The sequence below is a fragment of the Sander vitreus genome, chromosome 2 (genome assembly GCF_031162955.1).
Source record: "Sander vitreus isolate 19-12246 chromosome 2, sanVit1, whole genome shotgun sequence".
Lineage (NCBI taxonomy): Eukaryota > Metazoa > Chordata > Actinopteri > Perciformes > Percidae > Sander > Sander vitreus.
The window spans coordinates 30077230-30102311 of NC_135856.1; the positions used below are offsets into that span (position 1 = coordinate 30077230).

The 25082-nt window shown below is 42.2% G+C and overlaps 1 protein-coding gene across 4 annotated transcripts; it reads left to right on the forward strand.

The window, feature by feature from the left end:
* Positions 1-955: 955 nt before the first annotated feature.
* scrn2 (secernin 2) lies at positions 956-22305 on the forward strand. Of its 4 annotated transcripts, none has more exons than XM_078265373.1 (9): positions 956-1011; positions 5361-5523; positions 10941-11122; positions 12801-13000; positions 14458-14673; positions 15288-15453; positions 16427-16607; positions 18762-18918; positions 21895-22305. In XM_078265373.1, exons 1-8 carry the CDS (start codon positions 956-958, stop codon positions 18912-18914), a joined length of 1317 nt encoding a protein of 438 aa, XP_078121499.1. In that variant the 3' UTR covers positions 18915-18918; positions 21895-22305. The 4 variants fall into 4 exon arrangements, with proteins under 4 accessions (XP_078121499.1, XP_078121508.1, XP_078121526.1 ...); XM_078265382.1 differs by lacking the exon at positions 956-1011 and adding an exon at positions 3956-4237; XM_078265400.1 differs by lacking the exon at positions 956-1011 and adding an exon at positions 3956-4088.
* Positions 22306-25082: the final 2777 nt, after the last annotated feature.

A 25082-nucleotide genomic window follows, 5' to 3' on the forward strand; every position in this document is an offset into this window, starting at 1 on the left:
TAAAATTTTGAGCATAAAGCTGGTAGCAGCCAGATGGACACAGACTCCCAACATTTTTTTCTGGCTCACCAGTAATCCTCCAGGAAGACAGACAGACATACAGACATATATACACACACACACACCTTTGCTGCAGTAATACCATACTTTATTAGACGGCCTCTCCTGCCATCCTGTCTCCCCCCTCAGATTAATATCCTCTGGGCTTCTCACCAGCTGTTTCCGTCCCATAACACCCCTCATCTTCCTCCGGCCGGCCCTCTGCTTCACATGGCAGGGCTTACAAACTGGGCCACAATGCCTGCGTGGCTTTAGGAGAGGTCTTTGGCTTAGCAGTGTGTGTGTGTGTGTGTGTGTGTGTGTGTGTGTGTGTCTCGATATGTGAGTTCACCACAGCGAGCTGAATGCCGGATCTCCTGTCCACACAACTGAGAACAGCCACTTAAAGAAAGGACAAACACAGACAGACGTAATTTGATACATTATCTGGATTAGTTTTCTAGCAGTTTGTTGCTATTAGTACAGCCACTTCTCCAAAATGGAACCCAGGTTGAATGTCAAAGAATATGATGCTTTAATAAGACAAAGCAAAGGCCAAAAGAATCCATAGCCAATCTTGTTTTTGGCTTTACGCGATGATGGAATGTGTGTTCTAAATCTTTTTTCATCAATTCATCATTCCACACAACTGTTTGTTGCCAACGTGATTTGATGTATTGGTGTATTTACAAGCTTTTATTTCACTCTGTCTGTGCTTGTTTCTGTGCCAGAGTGTGTGTGTGTGTGTGTGTGTGTGTGTGTGTGTGTGTGTGTGTGTGTGTGTGTGCCTGCATGCGTGCGTACTGTATGCGAGGACTCGCTTTGGGTGTGTCTGACTTTGGCTCAGGTGGGTGTTTACTTCTCATGGTGTTTTTACTGTTTGTGTGCAAGAGGCAGACAGGATGTGCTTGTCAGCATGCTCCAGGAGATGAAAGGACGCAGAGGGTGTGGAAGAAGCCGAGTGCCGTTCAGGTAACAGGTTGTCTTCTTTAAAATAATCTCTCAAGAATTCAGCCCTGTTGCCTTCAGCATTCCCAGTGAGCCACGAGTGAGCACCACTCACCACCAAGCTGCTTTAAAAAAAACCAACTCAACACCTCCTACAAAATCTGGCCATAACTGAACACCAATAGGGTCCAGGTGCTCAATCTCAAAAACACCACCATTAGTCCAAAAAAAAAAACATTCAGAGCAGCTCGGTTGGCACTCCTTGTTTCCTACGCGCTCAGGTGTGCGTGTCTACTGTTATTACACTACTGCCATAAAATGGATTGCATCACCAAAAGACACAACATGAGTCAGTTTTAAGAATGGGGGCCTGACATGCATATTGATGAGCAACAGTTACTGACATGACAGCAGTCTGGTGTGGCTGTTGACATACTGAGAATGTGTCAGTGTCAGTGTCAACCTGCAGTTGGGCAGGTTTATATCATTAAAGTTAGAACATACAGCAACAACATCCTTGACATTGTCTATTGTCTCGTCTGTTGTTAGCACAGATGACGTTTGTAGTTTGACGTCTCGTCTATGTGCTGTTCAATCAACGGAATTATTGTGAACAAAGAGACAAAGCAGTGGGTTGACCCAAATTACCACAAAACATATTATTTGTAACCTGCAGTGATATTAGGGTGGACATTTGCCTGCAAAAACTCAGCGCTCAGGGAATAAACACATCGAGCATTTGATGAGTTGAAGACTCATATTTTTACAGTATGTTATGGAGAGATAATACCTGAGTTACAGAACGCAAGTTGCGCCCCTTTTTCTCTCTCAGATAGAGCAAGAGAAGAGAGTCAGTCTTTATGGTTTGAGAAGGACACTGAAGTCTCACAGGATTGGTTCTCTACGGCAGTCCTTTACTTTCACCCCGATGGAAGTGAAGTGAAAGAAATTCTGTTTTCAGTGCTCGAAGAATAAAAAAAGTGTGACATCAAGGTCATGTTTTTTTGCTGTCGGGAATGGGTTTTGCCCTAGTCTATAACCACGACGTTCCACTTCCAGGATTGCTAGGAGTGCCGCCAGAAATTCCGCCGGACGTCCCTCTTTTCCGTTTTTATTTATTGCAAGTAATATTGTTATTGAAATATCCGACAACATATCGCATGTTTCACTCATATCGTGCAGCCCTATCTCGACTGAAAATGGCCTTTACAATAATCAAATATGTCTATCCAGAATATGTGTCCACACACACAGTTTTACTGGACCTTCTTTTTACTGAATAAATACTCTTTATTAAAACTGCTATCATCCAGAGTAGCAGGGACACTGCTAATGGAAGACATGTTTTTAATTTAGTTTTTCAATGCTGTTAGCACCACAAAAGTATCTGCATCGCTAGATACCACCAGAGGTAAGCTAGAGAACATGTCTCGTCATAATGTGGGTGATTTGACCCTTTAAAATCTCTGCAGTATTAAGAAGAGTTTAGATTTGATCAATGCAAAGAGCAGGTGGAGCGTGTTAAGATGTGTGTGTGTGTGTGTGTGTGTGTGTGTGTGTGTGTGTGTGTGTCTGGAAAGATTGAGCCCACAGACAGGAAGTGTCAGCGACGTAATTCAATGAAACACCGACGATGGGAGACGAGACACCCACTCGATAAACCCACTGACACACAGGAATTCGCCCAACTTTAATTACACTGATTAGCCAACATGTGATCCAGAGTACAGTAGTGCGTAGTGTGCTTTTCACCGTGCAAGACAAGACTGCAAAAGAAACTGTATATAACTATATGACCCTTTATCCTGGTTCCTCCACTGGAAGGCCGCCCTAGAGGGCACTGCAACATGTTTTCTTGAAGGGCACACAGTTTTCTCTACAGGAGGGCACATTACATGTTTTATATCTACCAAAGAGACATCCAAGAGGGCACTTTCACTACGTTTTTTTTTTTGAACATGGGGGCCCCAAGGTGGGGGGGTTATTACAGAAAGTGTAGTCTATATCCATGACGTTCCACTTCCGGGATTGCTCCATCGCCGACGGAAATTACGCTGGATTTCACTCATTTAGGCCGGATATGCGTTGCCTTGGGCTTTCTTTGTGTTGGCATTTCAAACTCCGGTGGATTTCTGAGGACTATGGTTAACTGCTCCTCAGATCTCTGCAGGGTAAATCCAGACAGCTAGCTAGACTATTTGTCCAATCTGAGTTTTCTGTTGCACGACTAAAACAACCTTTGAAAGTACACGTGTTCCACCAAAACAAGTTCCTTACAGAGGCTATTTTGCAGCGGCACCGTGGCTCTGTCCGGCGTTTAGCGCCGCCAGAGACGATTGTGATTGGTTTTAAAGAAATGGCAATAAACCAGAGCAGGTTCCTTCCAGAGGTTATTACAACACACTATTCTAATTTCCTTTACATTAATAAAGACATTTGCACCATAACTTGATGCAGAAAAGGTACAAATTATTGCAGACAAATTCACCAGAATGCAGGAAATTAAACGTTTGATATGTTCAAAAGTAGAAATCTTAAACCCATGATGAAACCCATGACCAAAATAGTCATTAAGTTAATAATGGATGGCATTATAGTGAAAACTAATTTAGCTGGGAACCCCCTGGAACCCCTTAAGGAGCCCACTTTGGGAGTCACTGCAGTATATGACTGCTGTGTATAACTTCATGTGTAAACTCTGGCCGTTAGGAGTGTTACTCGTGAAAATGTGAATGCAAGGTGAGACGTTTGTCCAGCTCATCATTTTGAGTCACACAGACATGAACTCATGCTGACAATCAGCAACTTTTGCATTTAATTACAGTTTTATACACTCTTATTATTACCTTATCTTTAGATACAATGAATGAATGTGGTGAGAGGGCAGACATGAAGCGAAAATACTTCTTGGTACTACCACTGGATAATAAAAAACTTGCAGGATATCATATCTGGGAGGGTTTTCCCCGTGAACTTGAGTGGAAGCATTATAAGCAGTGTTGGCTGAGTAGGTTTGCAGCCCTGGCAAACAGCTCGGCGAAGGGAAAAAAAGGGGCTTTTCACAGGTGTGGACTGGACTGCTGTCCTGTGTGAGGCAGACGGTGAGCTGTGCTTGTGGCCAGACTACACGAGACCTTTAAGTACATAGGCCTACCTTTGGATTTCTAGGTCACGTGACTCGGTATCTCCAACCTGCCTTCTCCCAGCCGGACCGTCCGCGCGCTCTCACCATTGAAAAAAAAAAAAAAAGGTAAACATTTCTATAGCCGCATTCACACACTAGCTCTAGTTTACGGAGCATTTAGCTTCCTCGGACTTCACCGTTTTACTCAGCCGTCAGAAAACGGCGGAATGACACGAAGCGACAGCCGCGTCGCTGCTCCGGAAAGAGCCGGGGAGTGACAGTGTGAGCACTCCGCTCTGTCAGGCCTTATTATCTGTATAATCGCAAACCGAGCTCCGCCGCAGGCTACGACTGCGACCAGAGCACTTTAGGCGACATTATTTCCGGATTGCAAGCGATTCGTGGTCGCTAAATGCGAGACAAGCGATAACAGAGCAACGTGGCGGTCGGATTTGTGAAGATTACAGTCAATAAAGTGCTCTGCACAAGACTGCTGCCTAATCCCTGTGTGAAAGGGATGGGCAGTGCACCGGCTGGACCTGACTTTTTGCAAAAAAAGCTGGGTGGGGAATGGAGGAAGACTCTTTTTCTTCTTCTTCTTGACTCCACACGTGCACATCATGGCGTGGCTCACTTGTGTTGGATGTCAAACGCATTGTCAGACTCTTATGATTAGTCTTAAGTCAGATTGTTTACATGGTTGAGCCGGTGCCTATGTCTAGGGCTGCACATTTAATCGCAATTTTATCTAAATCGCAATATTGACTATAGTCCAATATCCAAATCACGGGGGTGATCAGTATTTCTTAATGGCAAAATATGTGTCAAACCATTCTGAATGAAGTATTGTGGTGCTGCAGAGACACCGACCTACTAACTGTATCCTACAGATTAAGAAAAAACGTAATTTGCTACAGATCCTCACAAAAATCATGCTATAATCATTTACATTTTATAAATTTGAATATTTTTCAGTGAAAATGAGAATTAATGATATAATAATGACCATTTCCTCCAATATCGTGAATCATATCGCAATATCAGTCCAAATAATCGCAATTAGATATATTCCTCATATCGTGCAGCCCTACTTATTTCACATCTCATCACTTGGATTCCCCCCCCCCCCAGATCGAGCCTTCCAGACTTCTAACCATAGACTGTATCAAAAGAATGCATTTATACAGTCATTGCTTCTAACAGGTTTGCACCCACTTGACTGGCATTTTGTGCTGTTTCTGTATTGCAGGATGGCAGAGGCTCCCATGTCATGTGACTGTTTTGTGTCCTTGCCCCCTGGCTCTCGCGATGACCATGTGATTTTTGGGAAGAACTCCGACCGTCCCCGGGATGAGGTGCAGGAGGTGGCCCACTACCCTGCAGCATGTCACTCTCCAGGCTCCATGCTGGAGGTAAAGCAGCCATGACTCCTACAGTCCAACACCACCACCACCGCTGCTGCTGCTGCTAGTGCAGCCCACTGACAACAGGCATCATGCATCTCTGAAATACACATGCTGACTCGGGGTGTAAATCACAAGTTTTATCACGATACAATATTATATTGATTCTTTGGACAACCATACGATATTTGCTGATTCAAATTCAGGGGCCTGCAATCGATATGAGACAATATCAAAACTCCATTTAATACAGTTACATCTATAGTAGTCTCGCTTTGCCAGACCTTCCTCCATCGCGCTGCAGAGGAGGGTCTGGCGAGTCCACACAGCATTCTGGGATGGGAGAAAAACGTGCTCTGGTTTATTGGCATTTCTTTAAACCAATCTCAATCGTATTGGGCGGCACTAAGCGCCGGACGGAGGCATGGTGCCGCTGCAAAATAGTCTCGGGAAGAAACTTGTTTTGGTGGAACGTGTACGTTCAAAGGTTGTTTTAGTCGTGCAACAGAAAACTCAGATTAGACAGATAGTCTAGCTAGCTGTCTGGATTTACCCTGCAGAGATCTGAGGAGCAGTTAACCATAGTCCTCAGAAATCCACCAGAGTTTAGAATTACAACAAATATAAAGTGGGAATCTAAAATAAAGAGGCATCTTCCAGATAATATGTATTGCCAGTTGTATAGCCATTGTATAGCCAGTTATCCAATCATAACAATCACATACCGGGGAGCGTTTTGAGTCGTCCATTAATGATTCACAGTTTGTGCTGCTGCCGCTGCTTAGCATATTTGATAGTTAGACAGATCATGCCTCAAGTCAAGTCTTGAGTCATTAACTTACAAGTCGACTCTCAAGTCTTTTTTTTGTCAAGTAAAGTCGCAAATCATCAAAACGGTGACTAGAGTCGACTAGAGTCCAAGTCACCAAGTCTCAAGTCCACATCTCTGGAACACAGTGGCACTAATCATATCAGAGTTACTATCCCTAGTGTTTTCTAGTCATGCAGTTTTTATATACATATCTCTCTCTGAGATTTCTGTCTCCAGTTGAATACAGTGGAGGTGAAGGATATTATGTTGGGCAAGTTTATTTATATAACACGTTTCATACAACCGGCGTAAACTCAATGTGCGTCACAATAAAAGCAAGGAAGAACAAATAGCCAAAAATCATGCATGACAAAAACTTACAAGACAACAACATTAGAGGTAAGGAGGTATTACACATATGGAAACATATAAGATAAAAAAAAACAAGATAAAATAGTATTACAATAAATAAGGAATAAGATAAGTAGGTATTATCATTATTATTAAAGTGCCCATATTATGAAAATAAAATCACTTTTTCTGGTGCTTCCACACGCATACAAACTTTGAAAAAAAAACATCCATGCTGTTTTGAGTGAGATACGGGTTTCTGAATGTGTCCTGCCTTCAGTCTCCGGGTGAGCTGGTCAAAATCTGCACGGTTTTCTACATAACTAGCCGAGACGAGGGGCCTAGGGGGCTAACCGTTAGCATGCTAGCGCTAGCATGCTCATTCTCAATGGCAAAACACTGCTACAACACACACAAACTACTTACATGTCCCTGTTCTGCAGGTATTCCACACAAAGTTGGAAGTGCGCCCTCGTTTAGAAGAAGTCTCCCGGCTAATCCTGCCTTTTACAGGCCGAAATTGCAGAAACAGCTAGCTAGCTCATGTAATCCTTACCTAGGTACTGAGCATGTGCGACTGACAACAAAGATGTTAAAGAAGTTGCGAGGTCTCACTCTGTAGCTAAAACAGAGACCTGACACAGGGTGAAAAGAGGAGCTGCAGCAATGTGCAGTACAACAACAATATGGTGTTTTTTGAAAATTAAACCATGTAAACCTATTCTGATACAATCTAAAATTACAATTATGAACCTGAAAATGAGCATAATACGGCCACTTTATATAACTTAGGTTGCTGTCACACCTACCTCGTTTCATCCGTTTTAACCAAGCCCTGGAGCCTTTGGTCGGATAGTCCGGTTCGTTTGGGCTGGTGTGAAAGAAACAAACTCTGGTCCGCTTGAAAACAGGGGTCTCGGTTCACTTCCAAGTGAACTAGAATTCGGTTCACTTTAGGTGAGAACGCGATCCGACCCAAATACAGGAAGTGAACCAACAACGGAGCATTTACTAGCCTACAATTTCAACCTTGCACACAATTTACGGACTTATATATGATTTAAGTGATGATAACGTTAAGATCCATAAGCTGTTCTGACCACACATCGCTGGTCGTTTGTGTGACATCATCATCTCTCTCCTTCACTCGCTGTCTGTCAGCTGCTTGTTGTTCGCCTTCTTCTAAAATATTAGAGACACTAAAGCAGAACCAGAAAACCCAAGACCTCTATTTGGTGTTGCTCCAGTATTTCTGAGAGCAGAAGTGTCGGCGAGTTTTGGATATTCTGTCCAATAAACAAGCGACCGTCTTGATTGCGTGACGTGTGTTTACAGTGTTTGGTGCGTTTGAAAAGTGCAGTGTGAACGCAAACCAAACCAAATGAAAAATGCAACAATGCTGCAACTTTACCCCCGAATCACACTGAGTCCACCGAAATATATGTGTGAAAGCGCCCTTAAGGGTAAAGGGTAAACTTAACTAGCCTGGTCCTACCAGACTCTCGTACATTTCATTTGTACAGTGAGTCTGGCCTCTCTCCATTGACAAGCGTTAACTTCCTTGAAGGCGGAAGTTTAAAACTATTGGATCTGCCCAGAGCCACTCTGGATCTGCCATAACCAATCGCTAACGTTTGGTCGTGATGTCGGCTTAGCATTGCTAGCGTTAGCCTTAGCTAACTCCTTCACCACTATCGGAGCAAGCTGGAAAATCTAACTTTTCCTGAACCCCGTGGGGAGGAGGGCCACAACATCATGGCCACCAACAAAACTCAGCAAAGATTGTTCTTGCTCGGGCTTTAACTTCTGGATATTCGGCAGCGTTGCCACAACGGACAGCATGGCTTCGCTCGCCTGTTGTCACAAATTACCAATGGGTACTATTTCATAAATCCGACCTCAAATAACACATCTAAAACAATCAGGGTGGTAATTTGTGTGAACCAACCCTTTCAATTTCATATAATCAGGGGAATGAATTCAATATGCAGTCCAGTTGTGATGCAATTATTACAATTTTGCATTCTGCGCACAGTCACCAGCACACAACTCTGAAAACATCTGTTCTTAAAATGCAATATGACATCAAAATCATAAAAACAACAGCGTTCATCTGTCTCTTATGACTGTTAATTCTGAATGGAACTGATGGATGCGTTAATATATCGATCAGAACACCTCTGACACTAATCTTAGACCCCTTAATGTTGTTTTTAATTCTCTATGTAGATTTATTTTGAGGTGTCCACACAAGCTTCAACATTGTTTTATGTTTAAATCACTTAACTAGCTACAGCCTAAATCTAGAAGGCAATTTCACTGGGTTCAGTTCAAATCAATTTTATTTATAGTATCAAATCATAACAAGAGTTATCTCAAGACACTTTACAGAAAGAGTAGGTCTAGACCACACTCTATAATATACAAAGACCCAACAATTCCAGTAATTCCCCCAAGAACAAGCATTTATTGCGACAGTGGCGAGGAAAAACTCCCTTTTAGGAAGAAACCTAGGCAGACCCAGGCTCTTGGTAGGCGGTGTCTGACGGTGCTGGTTGGGGGTGTGATGAACAGTGGAACAGTGACTAGAAATAGTAGTCGTAGTAGTTAATGGCATAGCAGGGCACTGCAGGGCATTACAGGATGTAGCAAGGCACAGCAGAGCATATCAGGGGGTAGCAAGACGCAGCAGGGCATAACAGGGCATAGCAGGACGCAGCAGGGCACTGCAGGGCATAGCAGGACGTGCAGCAGGACCACGGCAACCATGATTTTGGTGCCACCCTAATCCAAGGAAACATAATGGGCGAAAAAAAAACATATGGACTCCGGGGAATAAGCTCCCCAGAGCTAGGTTAATAACAAGTATTTCTGGGACATGGATGCACGCAAATGGAAAAAGAGAGGCGAGAGTGTCAAAGGAAGTCAATGGAAGACAGCATAATTAAGAGAGACAGGTTAAGGAGAGGAGCCTGGTCGGGCTAGAACTCTCCCCAACCGGATCGGGCTGTACTGGCCTGCCTCCCTCTACTTTTATTATATTATTAATTATATGGTAGATGAATGTGACGACTATGAAGAGAAGCAGGTGGGCCGGACTAGGCAGACGCTGAAACTCCTCACTCTCTAACTATAAGCTTTATCAAAGAGGATGGTTTTCAGTTTATTCTTAAATGTGGTGACGGTGTCTGTCCCCCGAACCCAGACTGGGAGCTGGTTCCACAGGAGAGGAGCCTGGTAGCTGAAGGCTCTGGCTCCCATCCTACTTTTAGAGACTCTAGGAACCACAAGTAGCTCTGAGTTCTGGGAGCGCAGTGCTCTAGTGGGACAATAAGGTACTAAGAGCTCCTCAAGATATGATGGTGCTTGACCATTTAGAGCTTTGTAGGTCAGAAGAAGGATTATAAATTCAATCCTGGATTTTACAGGAAGCCAATGCAGAGAAGCTAATACAGGAGAAATATGATCTCTTTTCTTAGTTCTTGTCAGACCATGTGCTGCAGCATTCTGGATCAGCTGGAGAGTCTTAAGGGTTTTATTTGAGCATCCTGATAGTAAGGAATTACAGTAGTCCAGCCTGGAAGTAACAAATGCATGGACTAGTTTTTCAGCATCGTGTTGAGACAGCATCATCTATTAATGTATGTATTTACACTGTCCTTCCTACTAAAAACATACTTTTTGGTTCCATATATATCTTCATATCGACTCAGACATATACAGTATCCCTTTTTCTTTGTCCCCTGAATTCTCAAAGAAGTCGGACACAGATCATTTAGATATAAAGCTCCTTCCGATTGGAATAATCTTTCTGGGTCTCTGAGATCTACTGTATTACCACTCACTGCTGCTTGAGGACATCGTTATTTTCTCGTCGTTTCTTTTAATTTTAACATTGTTTCTGTTTATTTGTGCTGTAGACAAACTGCTTCAACTACAGCTGGTAACAGCAGCTACATTCACAATTAATATCTTAGAAAGGCCATATTTATCTGATGGTATTGCTGCAAACGTGTATTAAAGCTATAGTGCCTAGTTTCTCTCACCCCCATGAGGTATTCTAAGTAATGACAACAAAACTGTCGGCGCATCCACATGATACAAACCTTCCGTGACCACGCACTGCCAATACATGTTTCAGCTTTGCATACCACACGCACAGGGGACATGCTACACTGAAATAGCTTTTGCAATGTAACGGGAGCCAAAAATAAACAACGCTGCTCTTTTATTTCTCAGCCTCAGTTTTTCTTTTTGTCTGCAGTGCACATACATCCAGATCCCTCAGGTGGAGCACACCCACGCTGTTGTCCTCAGCAAACCTGCCTGGATGTGGGGCGCTGAAATGGGAGCCAATGACCAGGGAGTCTGCATTGGGAACGAGGCTGTCTGGACCCGAGAGCCTGTGACCCCCGGAGAGTCTCTGCTGGGCATGGACCTTGTCAGGTGAGCACCGAAAACCTTTTGATACTGTATTGGTAAAAAAAAAACAAAAAAAACACTATGGATAAAAAAACAGCTATTTGGGCTGCACAATACTAGGAAAATATGCGATATGCAATACCATTGTTGAATATCACGATAACGATATGACTTGCAATAAATAAACATATATTAAAGTGTACTCAGTTCTGCATTTCTGCTGCTTTCAGTATTCTGCTCAAATACAACAAATTGCTTGTTAAATTAAAAACAAATCAAAACAACATCATTTCCAACATTCTTTTATTGAACACATTGAACATTGAATTAAATGTGAAAGGCACTACTAAAACAAAATCACAGCTACATTATAAAGGGCAGTTTTCTACTCAAATTTTTCTTTCTTTTTTTTTTGCTAGTGGCAGTCTCTGCATGCAACATGAGCATGTCCATGCAAAGTAATGCAACAGTCTGTGTACTTAATGGATGTGTGTATGTATGTATGCACTATGTTGGGTTGAATTCTTCAAACAGCAGATATTGTTTGTTTGTCCGAGACAAATTTCCTTTGCGACAATAAAATCTGTCTTATCTTATACTTCCTTTCAACTAACACAGATAATCTCTGAGTGTCGCAGCCTTTCGCGATGTGTATATTGCGCTAGTTGATATCGTGATGACGATAAAAAAAAAAAACAATATATTGTGCAGCCTTACAGCTTATCCAATTTTAGCAATGAAGAAAAAAACTAACTTCAGAGCTGATGGTAGCCACTATTGACTGCATCCTAATTAAATACAGTTTGGAGCTTGTATATTCAGTAAAGTATTAACTTAATCCTCTCAGGCTTTGATCAGAAGGCTGTGGAGATTGGTGCAGCATGTTGTGACAGGTGTAGTAAGTGCTGTTGAGGCGTAGCACTTATCTGTTCATCTCTGTGTATAAAAACACCCGTAAGGAAATTCGACAAGTGATTCTCAAATACAGTAGCATTTCCTCCCAAACACATGGCACAGGAGCGCGTCATTTGGACTTCATGGTTAGATAATAAGACTAACTGATCAAACAATAAATAAATAGATAAGTAGTAGAAAAGCAGATAAATATACGAGAATTCACATTAGTTTGTCGTCATTCAAACATGTTAAGACATGAAGGAATGATATCTGTTACCCAGGTGCAGCAGAGTACCCAATAAATAACATTGGCACTGCAATGTCATAGCTAAAATAAACCCTTTAAGTAATAAACGATGACCTAAAAGCTATAGAAATAGAACATAGGGCTGCAACTAACAATTTTCTTTTCACTGTCGCTTGATCTGTCGATTATTTTCTCGATTAATCAATTAGTTGTTTGGTCTATAATGTGTCAGAAAATGTTGAAAAGTGTTTTCCAAAGCCCAAGATGTCTTGTTTTGTCCACAACTCAAAGATATTCCGTTTACTGTCACAGAGGAGTAAAGGAACTAGAAAATAGTCACATTTTACCTTTTTTGATAATTAAAAAAATGACTCAAACCGATTAATCGGTTAGTTGTCAACTAATCGATTCATCTTTGCAGCTCTAGAACACACAGTTAATAACCGAGTGGCAAAATAAAAGAATCGTTATCATTAATAAATAACTTACTAACATTTATAACTCCATAAGTGATGCCTTCTAAAGAAAAAGTAATCCTGCATGACTTGTGATGGTCAGACTGGGGTTGGAGCGTGGTGACAGTGCCTGGGCGGCGCTGACCGTCATCACGGGCCTCCTGGAGCAGCATGGCCAGGGGGGGCCGTGCAGGGAGGACCCCGAGCCCTTCAGCTACCACAACACCTTCCTCCTGGTGGACCGCAACCAGGCCTGGGTCCTGGAAACCGCTGGGAGGCTGTGGGTGGCGCAGAAGGTTACAGGTAAGGATGGAGTTAAAACTTCAGGGTCCGGAGTGAAGGGTATATGAAAAGTCTGGCTCAATGGGTGCCGAACCATAAATGAGAGCACAACTATATGTATTTACAATATAGTGACTTTAGCCTGTTGCTCAATGCATGACGTGTTAACACCTCTGATTTCTGTCCGTCCCATAAGGAACTGAACAATCTTCTGTTTTTCTTTTTTTCGTGGCACGCACAATTTTGCACAGATTGGAGGTCAGCTGTTATTTGTTAACATATTTCTGTTTGGTCATGAGAATACCCAACTGTTTGACTTGAATAAGTACAAAACATCATTTTTATTGAAATTTAGAGTTTTTTCATTGAGCTTTCACTGTCAGAGCAGAGAGCAGACAGAGCACTAACAACTTGCACCGTGTGTGTGTGTGTGCGTGTGCGTGCATGTGTGCGTGTGTAAAACGGGGTGTCTGGACTCACTAGCACCAAATATGTATAAATCCAAGGCTGAAAATATTCCCAGTGAATTCATGATTTTACTCCTGTTATAGATACTTTTTTGGGCATTTTTAGGCCTTTACCTTTATAGGGCAGCTAAAGACATGAAAGGGGAGAGAGAGGGGGAATGACATGCAATAAAGGGCCGAAGGTCAAAGGAGTAAACCTCTATATATGGGCGCACGCTCTACCAGGTGAGCCACCCAGGCGCCCGAGAGAAGTTAACATTTTGACCTGGTGGAGTCAGGGATCACCAGAGACAGTCATTGCTTCCAGGCAATGCTTCCAGTAGTTGTTGAGTTACTTCAGTCTGGACCTCAGTTGTGGACCAACTAGCAGACCACCTCTGCCATCCCTACAGCCACACCGCTAGCATGGCTAAATGCATCTACAGGACTAATGTTAGACCTGACTAAAGTGCATTGAGTGCTCCGTAGGGATGTGAATCTTCACTGGTGTCACGATTTGATTATGATTATCCTGTCAACGATTTGAATCGATTCGATATCCCGATGCATCACCTCCTAGATATTATTATACTGTATATTGCTACACATGGTTTTCAACAACACAAGCAGTCAGATAAATATAAACTCCTATTTTTATTGTATCTGCTCTTAAAAGAGACACTTCCTGAATGTAGCGCAGTCTGAACACAGCAGACAAAAAGCAAAAGCTGCGACCGGGAAATCAACAAGTAACATCATTAGGCAATAATCGATTATGGTCTGTCACTGCAACGATTACATTTAACAACACAACACATATATGAAATATTTTAATACTAAATACACACCTTATTGTTCATTCTTCAACATGAGACCACAGCTTATGGAGCTGTGTCATATAATTCACGGAATCCTGAAACTGTGGTGAAGTGACAGACCCTCATTCAGTCACTCAAACATTTCAAACATATTGCAAATGTAAGCAGGAGACTTGCATCCTGACATGCTAATAACCGCTTCCTCTCTTCTCAGAGGGTGTGAAGAACATCTCCAACCAGCTGACCGTCGGTGCCGATATCTCGGCAGAGCACCCGGAGCTGCGGAGCGTGGCCCAGGCTCAGGGCTGGTGGGACGGGGAGGGAGAGTTCAACTTCTCTCGAGTGTTCAGCCCCGAGAACCCTCCTGCCAGGATGGAGCTGGCCAAAAAGCGCTACAAGGGAGGCACCGACCTACTCCAGCAACATGACGGTGAGCGTGGTCACGTCCTACATGTCCCAGAATGCCTGTGGACATTCCCCTTAGAACAGGGGTCTTCAACATTTTTTAGGCCAACGCCTCTATGAAAGAGAGACGCTGCAGGGACCCCCTCCATTACATGTTGGATGAAATTGAGTTGCATTTTAAACTGGGCCTACAATAACGTGTAGGGCGGCCAAAAGCCTTTACACATACCATTTTATGGTGCATACAATACTATTTTATTATCGTAACTGTATCTGTGGATGGCTAACTTAGATACAAGCCAGTAAGCCTGTCATCAATGTTGTGTAAATAAAAAATCAGAAATAGGCCGATTTATCTTTGCTAATAATATGTTTGACGGAAGTTTATGTATATTTTCAGACATATTTTAAATTTTGAAAAAATTATCTTTTTTAAAATGATTAAACAATGACTTGTTGGCCCCCTGCCGTAACTCTCAACCCCTGTTGAAGATATCTGCCTTAGAACATGCCTTCCCATGCAGTATTCAGTAATAGGTGGAGATTGGGATGAGTTACAGCATGAGTTTTCTCCTTTTTAATGTCAATGTGCTGTAACATTCATCCACTGTGTCTCTCCTGCGCTGTCTCTGGTCTCAGGCTCAGTGACGGCAGCGGTGATGATGTCCATTCTGAGGGACAAGCCCAGTGGCATCTGCATGGACTCTGGAGGTTTCTGCACCACAGGCAGCATGGTGTCTGTCCTGCCCAGAGACTCCAGCCTACCCTGCATCCACTTCTTCACCGCCACCCCAGACCCCTCCAGGTAGGTCACTAACTGAACCAAGAACTCCTGAGTCTAGATTATAAAAATCTGTTAAGACTATTATAACCCATGTATTTTGTACCCATGTGTAAAGTCCTAATCATGTTCTCTATTTGAAAGAAGCAAACTAGAAAACTAATGGCTTTGTAAAATAAAACATTGTCTATATATGTTTTAAATGTTGCAAAATGTGTTTCATGGTGCCTCAGTGGCTGTTTAGACTACTGCTGTGCTTGAAGGGATACTTGGCCGATGTTAAACCAGCTCTGTGTCATCTTTATGTGGGCAGTGTGTTTAGATGAACAGTGTTTGACCTTGTACTGGCGCCTCCGAGCAACAAAGGTCTGCTGAGATCCGTTTCATGTCATCCAACAAATCTTGGCAGACCTATGCTGCTTGAAGCTCCATGCGTCGGCGTCATGGGGGGGAAGCCAAACACCATTCATTTAAACACACTGCCCACACTGCCGTGACACAGAGCTGAAATTAAATCTGCAAAATATCTCTTTAAATATGTCACTGCTACTTTGGTGTTTCGCTCTCCACCAAAAGGGAGCAAACATTCTTATTATATCCTAAATTCAGTTGCACTTTTCATAGCATGTATTCCTGGTGTGTGGTAGTTTCTGTTTAGGGGAAAAAACTGCAATGGAAGTGATGTGTTTTACCTTCATGACATCAGAATTGAAGCTGTTAGCATAAGCAGCAATGAATACACAGTGAAAGGTCAAAAAAAAAACTCAAAACTTGCTGAAATGCTGATTGATCAGTTGTAGCAAAATGTATTAAATTTCATTTCATTGAAATGTCATTTTAATTTCAATTATCAAAGTGCTGGGATGCAAATATTCCTTCCCTCCTTTTCTTTGCTTTTCCTGCATTTTGTTTCCACTTTGGGTCAATGGGAGTTTCTGAGTCTATCTTTCTCTCTTTTCTGTCTCACCCCCGCCCCCCCACATCTTTACCCTGGTAGGTCTATATTCAAGCCTTTCATCTTCTCAGACTTTTCCATCCCAGTGCCGAGAGTGGTTTCCCCACAGTTTGGCCCAGACGACCCTGTCAGGAAGCAGCCTCGCTTTCAGAGCCAGGTGGACCGCAGACATGACCTGTACAAGGCCCACCAGGTGGCGCTCAACACCATGGAGACCAACCCGGTGGGCACTCATGGATGACCTAGGTCAATGTTAGTCCTGTACTAGTCTATATCGACGACGTTCCACTTCCGGGATTGTTCAAATTCCGCCGGATGTCCCTCTTTTTAGGCTGGATGTCCCACACCTTCCGCTTTCTTTGTGTTGGCATTTTAAACTCCAGTGGATTTATGAGGACTATGGTTAACCTTTTTGTCAGATCTCTGCAGGGTAAATCCAGACAGCTAGCTAGACTATCTGTCTAATCTGAGTTTTCTGTTTCACGACTAAAACAACCTTTGAACGTACACGTTCCACCAAAACAAGTTCCTTCAGAGGCTATTTTGCAGCGGCACTGTGCCTCCGTCTGGCGCTTAGCACCGCCCAAGAAGATTGTGATTGGTTTAAAGAAATGCCAATAAACCAGAGCACGTTTTTCTCCCATCCTGGAATGCTGTGTGGACTAGCCAGACCCTCCTCCGCAGCGCTGTGGAGGAAGGTCTGGTAATGCAAGACTAGTCCTGTACAGATCCTGGCAGAGCTGGAAGCTCTCATTCATTTCAGATACACATCCAAAGCAGAATCAATTTTATCAAGCGTTAGCCTGACGTCGTCATACTCAGATTCTAGTCAGAATATGAGTCTGATACTGCTCCATTGGGCTGTGATTATGAGGCGTGTTTCAACCGAACCAGGAAAGAAAATGCCTCTGCGCTCAATTGGATAGACCTTCAACCAATCGGAGCAACGGAGACAGACGTCACGGAAGCTGCAAGTCAAAGGCAGGCTTCGACAGAGCAAAGGCAGAGGCGGCAGTTTCCATGTTGGCAGGCAGTAGTGGCAATGTGTATACATACGTGATCGCGGTTCTCTGTTCCTCTTTTAAAATGAATGCGTTGTCGATATCTTCTATAACCGACGCGATGGCAGCCATCTTTGTGCGCTCTTTGGTGAAGTGGTTGATTACGTTACTGTTGATCATCTGTCCATCATCGTATAAAGCCTGCTCTGACAATTTGATTGGTGCAAACAGCTCTGGTTCGAGCATAGTTGCTCCACAATGGATCAAGTCCAGACCGAACTTCCTGACCTCAAATGTGGGCGGGGCTAAATTCGGCTGGCATCCAGGCTAATCGAGAGTTGAACTTGGTCAGTTGTTGATGGTAAATTACAGACGAGTCGCAGGCACAGGACTGACTCCCAGTGCAGAGCAAAACACAACAGGACCTAACAGTTAGTGCAGACAAGACACATGGCATGAGTGTAGACTAAACATAAACACACTACAAGTACACATACAAAGCCAAAGAGCAGGGTTTCAATCATGACTACACTGTGCAACCAACTAAGATTACTGGGAGGTATTCAAAACAAAGTGACATTTGACTCTCCTGTTTGTTTGTTGAATCAGTGTTGAATATTATAAGCAAATATGTTTTAACCGACATTGAGCTTATGATTTAATACTTGCGGTAGCATAACGTGAACTGACAGTCACAGGAAGACTACAGACACACAAAAGTCTGGTGTAGTAACCAAATTCCCAATTTCATACTACATACTGATTCAAAGCAGGTTTTGAGTATGTTGTGCGTTCACACGGAAAAGTGAAACGCTTAAAGGGTAACTACCGTTATTTTTCAAAACTGGACCCTATTTTCCTATGTTTTTGTGTGTAAGTGACTGATAGGAACAACCATCTTTGAAATTGGTCCAGTATTAAGCGTGAACGCTATAACCGGCAGCCACAGACAGGCTGCAATGTAACCCTATGGGGCAAATGTGCATCGTCCGTTTGGTCCACTAAAAGTGCTCGTTTTGCCACTGACAGGCTCAGATTATTATTTTAAGTGTCTGACAACATCATGCAGCAGATTTGCCTGCAGAGGAAATGGAGGTGTGTGATAGCTGGTGTACAAACTGCTGTCATTAAGTCTGCGTCTCCCGCCACAGACGCCTGCCTGATTTACAGTCAGGACTTTTAAAAAAGGCCAAGAGTGGGATCTGGATTCCTGTAAATAACGTGATAGTACATAAAGGGGCTTGGCCATGGTTTAGGATTTAGTCAAATGACTCCACTGCTGAAGCAGTTTTAAACATAAAATATGCAAATACTATTTTTGACCCAGGTGTTACTGTCGTTTTGACATCTCTCTGTCTTTTCTCTCACCTTGTCAGGACGAGGGTTTAGCCGTCTACGAGATTCTGAGGGACCTGGAGTCGCAGTGTCTGAGCGAGATTTCAGCCATGCTGAATGGAGAGATACCAGCAGAAGAACTGGGGGACTTGTTTTTTGATTCCGTCGACACCGAGATCAAGTTCTACCAGTGAGGAGGTGGGAGGCTTCAGGAGCTGCGTTTGGTGTTGTGTCGTGCATGATTGTCTTCCTGTTGTGGAAACCTTTAGGCTACATTTCCACTACTACGTAGTGGTTTTTAAGCGGTGTTTTGAGCCAAAAAAAAAAAGATCTCCGTGCACACAAGGGTTTTAGCTCCAGTATCAGAACTAATCTCTGTTTATACTAACCAGCCTAAAAGGCATATCACATGACCGTTAGCGTATACTGGGCTACCGCCCGCTTGGTTGTAGTTGCCATGGTAGTTGCTTTTAGTTGCAGAAGAGACTACGGAGAAAAGGAGCAATGGCGAAAAATAAGATGCAAGATTTCTTCTTCTTTGTACGGACCGTCAACGAGGTTGAACAGTTGCTCAAAGAAACACGTGACTACAAGGCGACAAAAGCCCTATTCCCAAGGGATTAGTATCATCATGGGACCATGTGTAATTTAGAAATCCCCCCCCCCCCAAAAAAAAAATCTAAGTTTCGTGTGGCGCATTCGCACGGAATAAGTGAAGCCTGTGATTTTATTCAAATTTACTGACATATCTGTACCCTGATAGTTGGGTACCCGGAGGCGCGTGGAGGACGGCCAGGTCGAGGCTGCCGCACTGCACGTAGTTTGAGGGTCAACATTTTTTGGGCCAGGTCCGGTAGAGGTTACCAGAGACGGCGGCACCTACACAGCATCACCATCAGCCCTCGGACATAGCCGCGGGGAGCGCAGCGAGAAAGAGACAGAGGTCTCCGGTTTGGCAGTGGTCCAGAATGTGCACAGGAAACAAAAACCTTGACAAAAATGATATACGACTCGCCAAATCACAGGCATGTCGATTCGCACAGGACTAATATTATCACAGAACCTCGGTGTTCTGCAAAATATGGTAGGTCATTTGCGGGGGAATTTTTACTTTATAAAATACAGACATGGCTGATTCACACGGGATTAAGATCACAGACAACCTCCGCAAATATAACGAATTGATAGAATTCCCCAGGTAATACTAGTCCCATACGAATAGGGCTAAAGGCGTCAGAAAACACAGACTGGGAGTCTGTCTGACGTTACTCTGCATTTCATAATCGTGGGTGTATAAGTTGAAAATACAGAAAATACTTTGCAGAAAGAACAACAATGGTGAACATTGAAACCGGGGATTTATTTGCTTGGACCGACGACCAATGTTATGTATCTATGCCGATGACGAAGTGGAACTGTTACTGAAAGGTATATAAGCATACCTAACCGATTAGACTGACTGACGTGCGTCGTCATTTCCAAAGGTCTCTGTTTATGCCTGTCTAGACTACAAGGCAACCCTGGAGTTTTCAAACCAAAACGGGGGAATGAGACCAAATTTCTGTGTTTTTTTTTGTGTGAGCTTGAGGCGCAAACGTATTTGATATTCGGTTTTAAACCCAAACATAGTAGTAGTAGTGTAAATGTATGCCTTAGACTGTAACTTGGGCAGAGCTGGGAGATTCAAACCCTGAAGAGAAGGTTATTGTAATATAGTGATAAATATGCATGACTATGTTAATACAATGCCTTTCAGTAGCACTACAGGTTGTAGAATATTTTGTCAGTATGGGGTCAGGCCCTTAAGAAGAGGTGAGCTTAAGTCAGTCATTCCTATGTTAACTTGGTAGATAGCGGGTTCCTGTATAATTCAAGGAAAACACTAACACAGCGTCTGAGTCAAACCCAATTTATTTTGGCATTTCAGTCTTTAATGGAAAGAACAGACAGATATGAAAGGGGAGAGAGAGGTGGATGACATGCAGGAAATCGTCTCAGATCGGACTTGAACCCTGGACCATCTGCGTCGAGGTATACACCTCCATATATGTGCGCCTGCTCTACCAACATGGAGAGTCTGCATTTGTCTGTGAAAATGGAAACCTTGCAGAGGATTTCAATACCTTGCCTCTATTTTTAAATACTTTATTTTCAAATTTTCTCAGAACAGTCGCACAATAACACACACACACACACACACACACACACACACACACACACACACACACACACACACATTTGTTTCACTATCTTTGTGGGGACCCATCATAATGCATTCCCTAGTCCCTTAGCCTAACATTAACCTTAACCCTTACCCTCACCCTAACCATAACCTAATTCTAACCCTAATCCTAAAACCAAGTCTTAACCCTCAAACAGCCCTTTAACCTTGTGGGGTCCAGCATTTTGGGCCCCACAAGGCTGTGCAGACTCCACAAGTATACTGTATTCCTCGGTTTTTGGATCCCATGAATATAGTAAAACAAGCACACACACACACACACACACACACACACACACACACACACACACATTTAACATTATTTAAGTCCATTTGAAAGGAACAATTTACAGGGACATACATATTATAGATGCAGTTAAATACATATACAAAAGCATGGGCCATTGGCATACAACAGGTCTTCATAATATTAAGCGTTTCCCTCCGTTCTCATGTGTATAAGTAAGTATGGCGTCTTCGCCATATATAGCGGCTGCCTATGAGCCTAGCCGTTTAGCCCTCTTTTTGAGCATCCCAAGCTAATGAAGCCCTTTTATGACAAGCCTATGCGTGTGTCCTAAGCTGCCAAATATACACACAAATAGTTAGCACCTATAGCCTAGCTCTGAGATGGTGTTTAGGAGTGGTTGGTATTTAATGACCTTGGTCAAAAAAGCTTCCTCCGTGCTAGGATCAAAGGTGCATCCAACCTCTAAAACAAACACCTTGCTGGACTCCTCATTAATGTAGATGTCCAACAACATCTTGTGTATTAGCAAGCAGCTGTGAGAAGGTATCAGAGTCACTGTTCTGCTCCAACACTCCTGCCTTCACTCATTCTTTGCATGCAAAGGTAGAAATATCCCTGCGTGGAAGTGTGGCTGGGACTGTTCCCAGAAAAGCTCATTAAGTGCTCAATGTGTGCTGTGTTTAACTGTTGTGTTCTGTTACAGCGCCCTCAGGTGGACATCCCTAACGCTCGCAGAGTTGCAGGAGAAGGCCCTGGGACTGTTAAAAAAAAAAACAACCTCTGTGTTCCTTGTCTGATTGGGCTCGACCTCACTCGCACAGCACACGTCCCTGACACCATTCCATCATTAACACAGACTAAATGTCTAAACTGCACTGATTGGAGCAAACGTATCATCTGTATCACCCAGGGAGAAATGAGTGCACTATGCATCTCCTTAGTGAGTATAATGATGTAGACTACACATGCGCCTATATGTAGAGGTGTGTGAAGTTGCACAAGTACTGTGAGTTTGGCATTTGTTTAACATTTTGTTTGTTGTTGCAACTGTATGGGTTTGTCATTTGATGGCTACCTGTAGGGAAAGAAAATCTAATAAAGAATGTGAATAGTCTGTCCTGTGTGTGTTGTGAGCTTTGTGATGCTCAAAAAAATGTTTTGTTTTTTTTAGCTTTTTATAGTACCTCTATTTAATAATGATAATAAATAATTAATAATAATAATAATTTTGGAATGAATGGATTTGAAAACCAATTTATTAATTCCTGTTTTTAATGTACAATTAGAAATTCAATAAAGAAATGCGCTATTTCAATTCCCATGTCCCTGGAGGTCCCCCATAGGTCTGGAGCATAGGTTTTTTAATTTATTTTTAGAAACAAAATAAAGATTATTCCAGTGACAAATTGTTTGACAAGTAAAAATCTATCTATCTATATATATGTATATATATATATATACACATATATATATATATATATATATATATATATATATATATATATATATATATATATAAAAAACAATTCAAACCAATGTGCGCATTGGCAACACATGGCTCAAGAAGCCGACAAATAGCCTATTACGCATATTCACTCTGCTGAAAATCTATATCTTTCATAAAAATACCAATTAGGGAATGTCCCAGGAGGGAATAAATCTACCATCAACCCAAATAAAACAGTTTAAAGAAACATGGATGCTTAAATGTATTTAGTGGCAATCTGATTTATTTTCCTTGGAAAAAATGTGGCTAGTGGAAAATCTGATAGGCTGGTAACTTTAAAAATCTACCAGCCATGTTGGCTGCTGATCAAAAAAAGTTCATTTAAAGCCCTATTGGCATTAGAATAGAATTGGCAGAAAGAAACAACATTCCTGTCACCAACCACCAGAAAGATACAGGTCTAGCAGTTATGTGTGCATAAGGGCTGGGTACTGAGTTCAATACTTTTTAGGCACTGCCTGAATTGCCTGTATGGTATCAAGTATTGAAAAATGCCTCCTCATTCAATACCCAATTTCAATACCTAGGGAGTAAATCTCATCAGAATCAGTGAGCCAATAAGCATGTAGCATGCTTCTACCAAGATCTAATAATGCTGCTGATTGGCTGTCAAACGTCACACGTCGCAGAGGATAGCAGGAAAAACTCTACGTTACACACTACTCACAAAGTGAAATCTAAATAATACATTAAAAAGTTGCCCGTCATGTATAATGTTGTCATCTCTTTTTGTTAAAATGGATTTTATAAAATTGGTATTGATAAAGGGATCGTTTAGGAACTGGTATCAAAGTCACGGTATCTGTTTTGGTAACAGTATCGAACATTTTTGAACGATACCCAGCCCTAGTGCGCATAGAATTAAATGATCCAGTATGTACGCAAAGGCTAACTTATCCTGTGTAGTTAAATAAATACAGTGTCTTGATGGAATCACATCACATTCTTTTAGGACGAGATGTCACGTCAACCTCTCTCCCGCTGTATGCCTGAAACCTTACTTTAGAAAGAGCCGCAGCCTTCGATAAAACTACAGTCGGGAAGTTCTTTGACAAACTGGCTGAAGTGACGGACTACGTTATTAACTCTTCTTGACATATTTACAACAGTCTGGCACACCTCCTCAGGTAGGCTGCTAGCCATTTAATACATGTACTGTATGTACTTTCTCACCTAGTGCGACTAAATCATCTTTTGTAGAACAAATCATCAGCTACGTTTACAAGGACATCTATTTAGAGCTGTTAAGTTGCACTTGCTTTTTGCATTATTCTTAAGTTTGAACTATTCTGATTGTCATCATGGCTCTTTTTGTGTCTTGTCGCTTTTGACAGGTATAAATTCCCTCCACACATGATTTATAACGTTGACCAAACAGGTGTCATAACTGTGCCGAAACCAACCCAGGTAGTGGCACTGAAAGGAGAGAAGCAAGAGTCTGCTGAAGGAGGAGAGCTTGTGACTGTGGTCTGTGCAGTCAATGCTATAGGGAATGCAGTCCCTCCCATGGTTATCTTGCCAAGGGACAGATACAAAGAACATTTCATTATAGGAGCGTCTATAGGATCTTTTGGAAATTGATCTTAATGCCTTAATTGAAAAAAATCCAACCTTTGAGAACACCAATTTTCTTTGTGAATGAATAATGTATCGTAAATAAATAAATGTTCTTCCTTAAAATACAGGGGGCATAAGTAAGTACACCCCTATGTTAAATTCCCATAGAGGCAGGCAGAGTTTTATTTTTAAAGGCCAGTTATTTCATGGATCCAGGATACTATGCATCCTGATAAAGTTCCCTTGGCCTTTGGAATTAAAATGGCCCCACATCATCACATACCATTCACCATACCTAGAGATTGGCATGGGGTACTTTCCATAAAATCATCTCTCAATGCAAATCAAACCAGCTATGAGGCTAACTGAAATAAAACCAACCTTGATTTGCAGATGTTACCTGATTAATAAATTCTCAAGGCATTGTCTTTGTTGTAATATACTATGTGAAATCCTGACATCTTGCTTGAAAAATGTACTAAATAAAAATACTTAATACGTAAAAGTACTCACTGTGCAGTAAAATGTTCCCTGTCAGTGTCATATTTACTAATATATATGATGTTCATGAACTGTGCACGGTAAAATACTGTCACATTAATATTCAGGCTTCAGCCTTAATATCAGCAATTTGACTTCTGTCTCCATGCTACAATTTATTTTCATCATCGTCATCTTTGCCTTATTTGGATATGAATAGAAAAAGAAGTGAACAATGCATTATTTGGGGATTTTGTGTGACAAAGAAGTGATGATGATAAGAGCAACCATGAGCCACTACTACTACAACTAAGTCATTTACAGTGTTTGAGTTATCATTAATACTT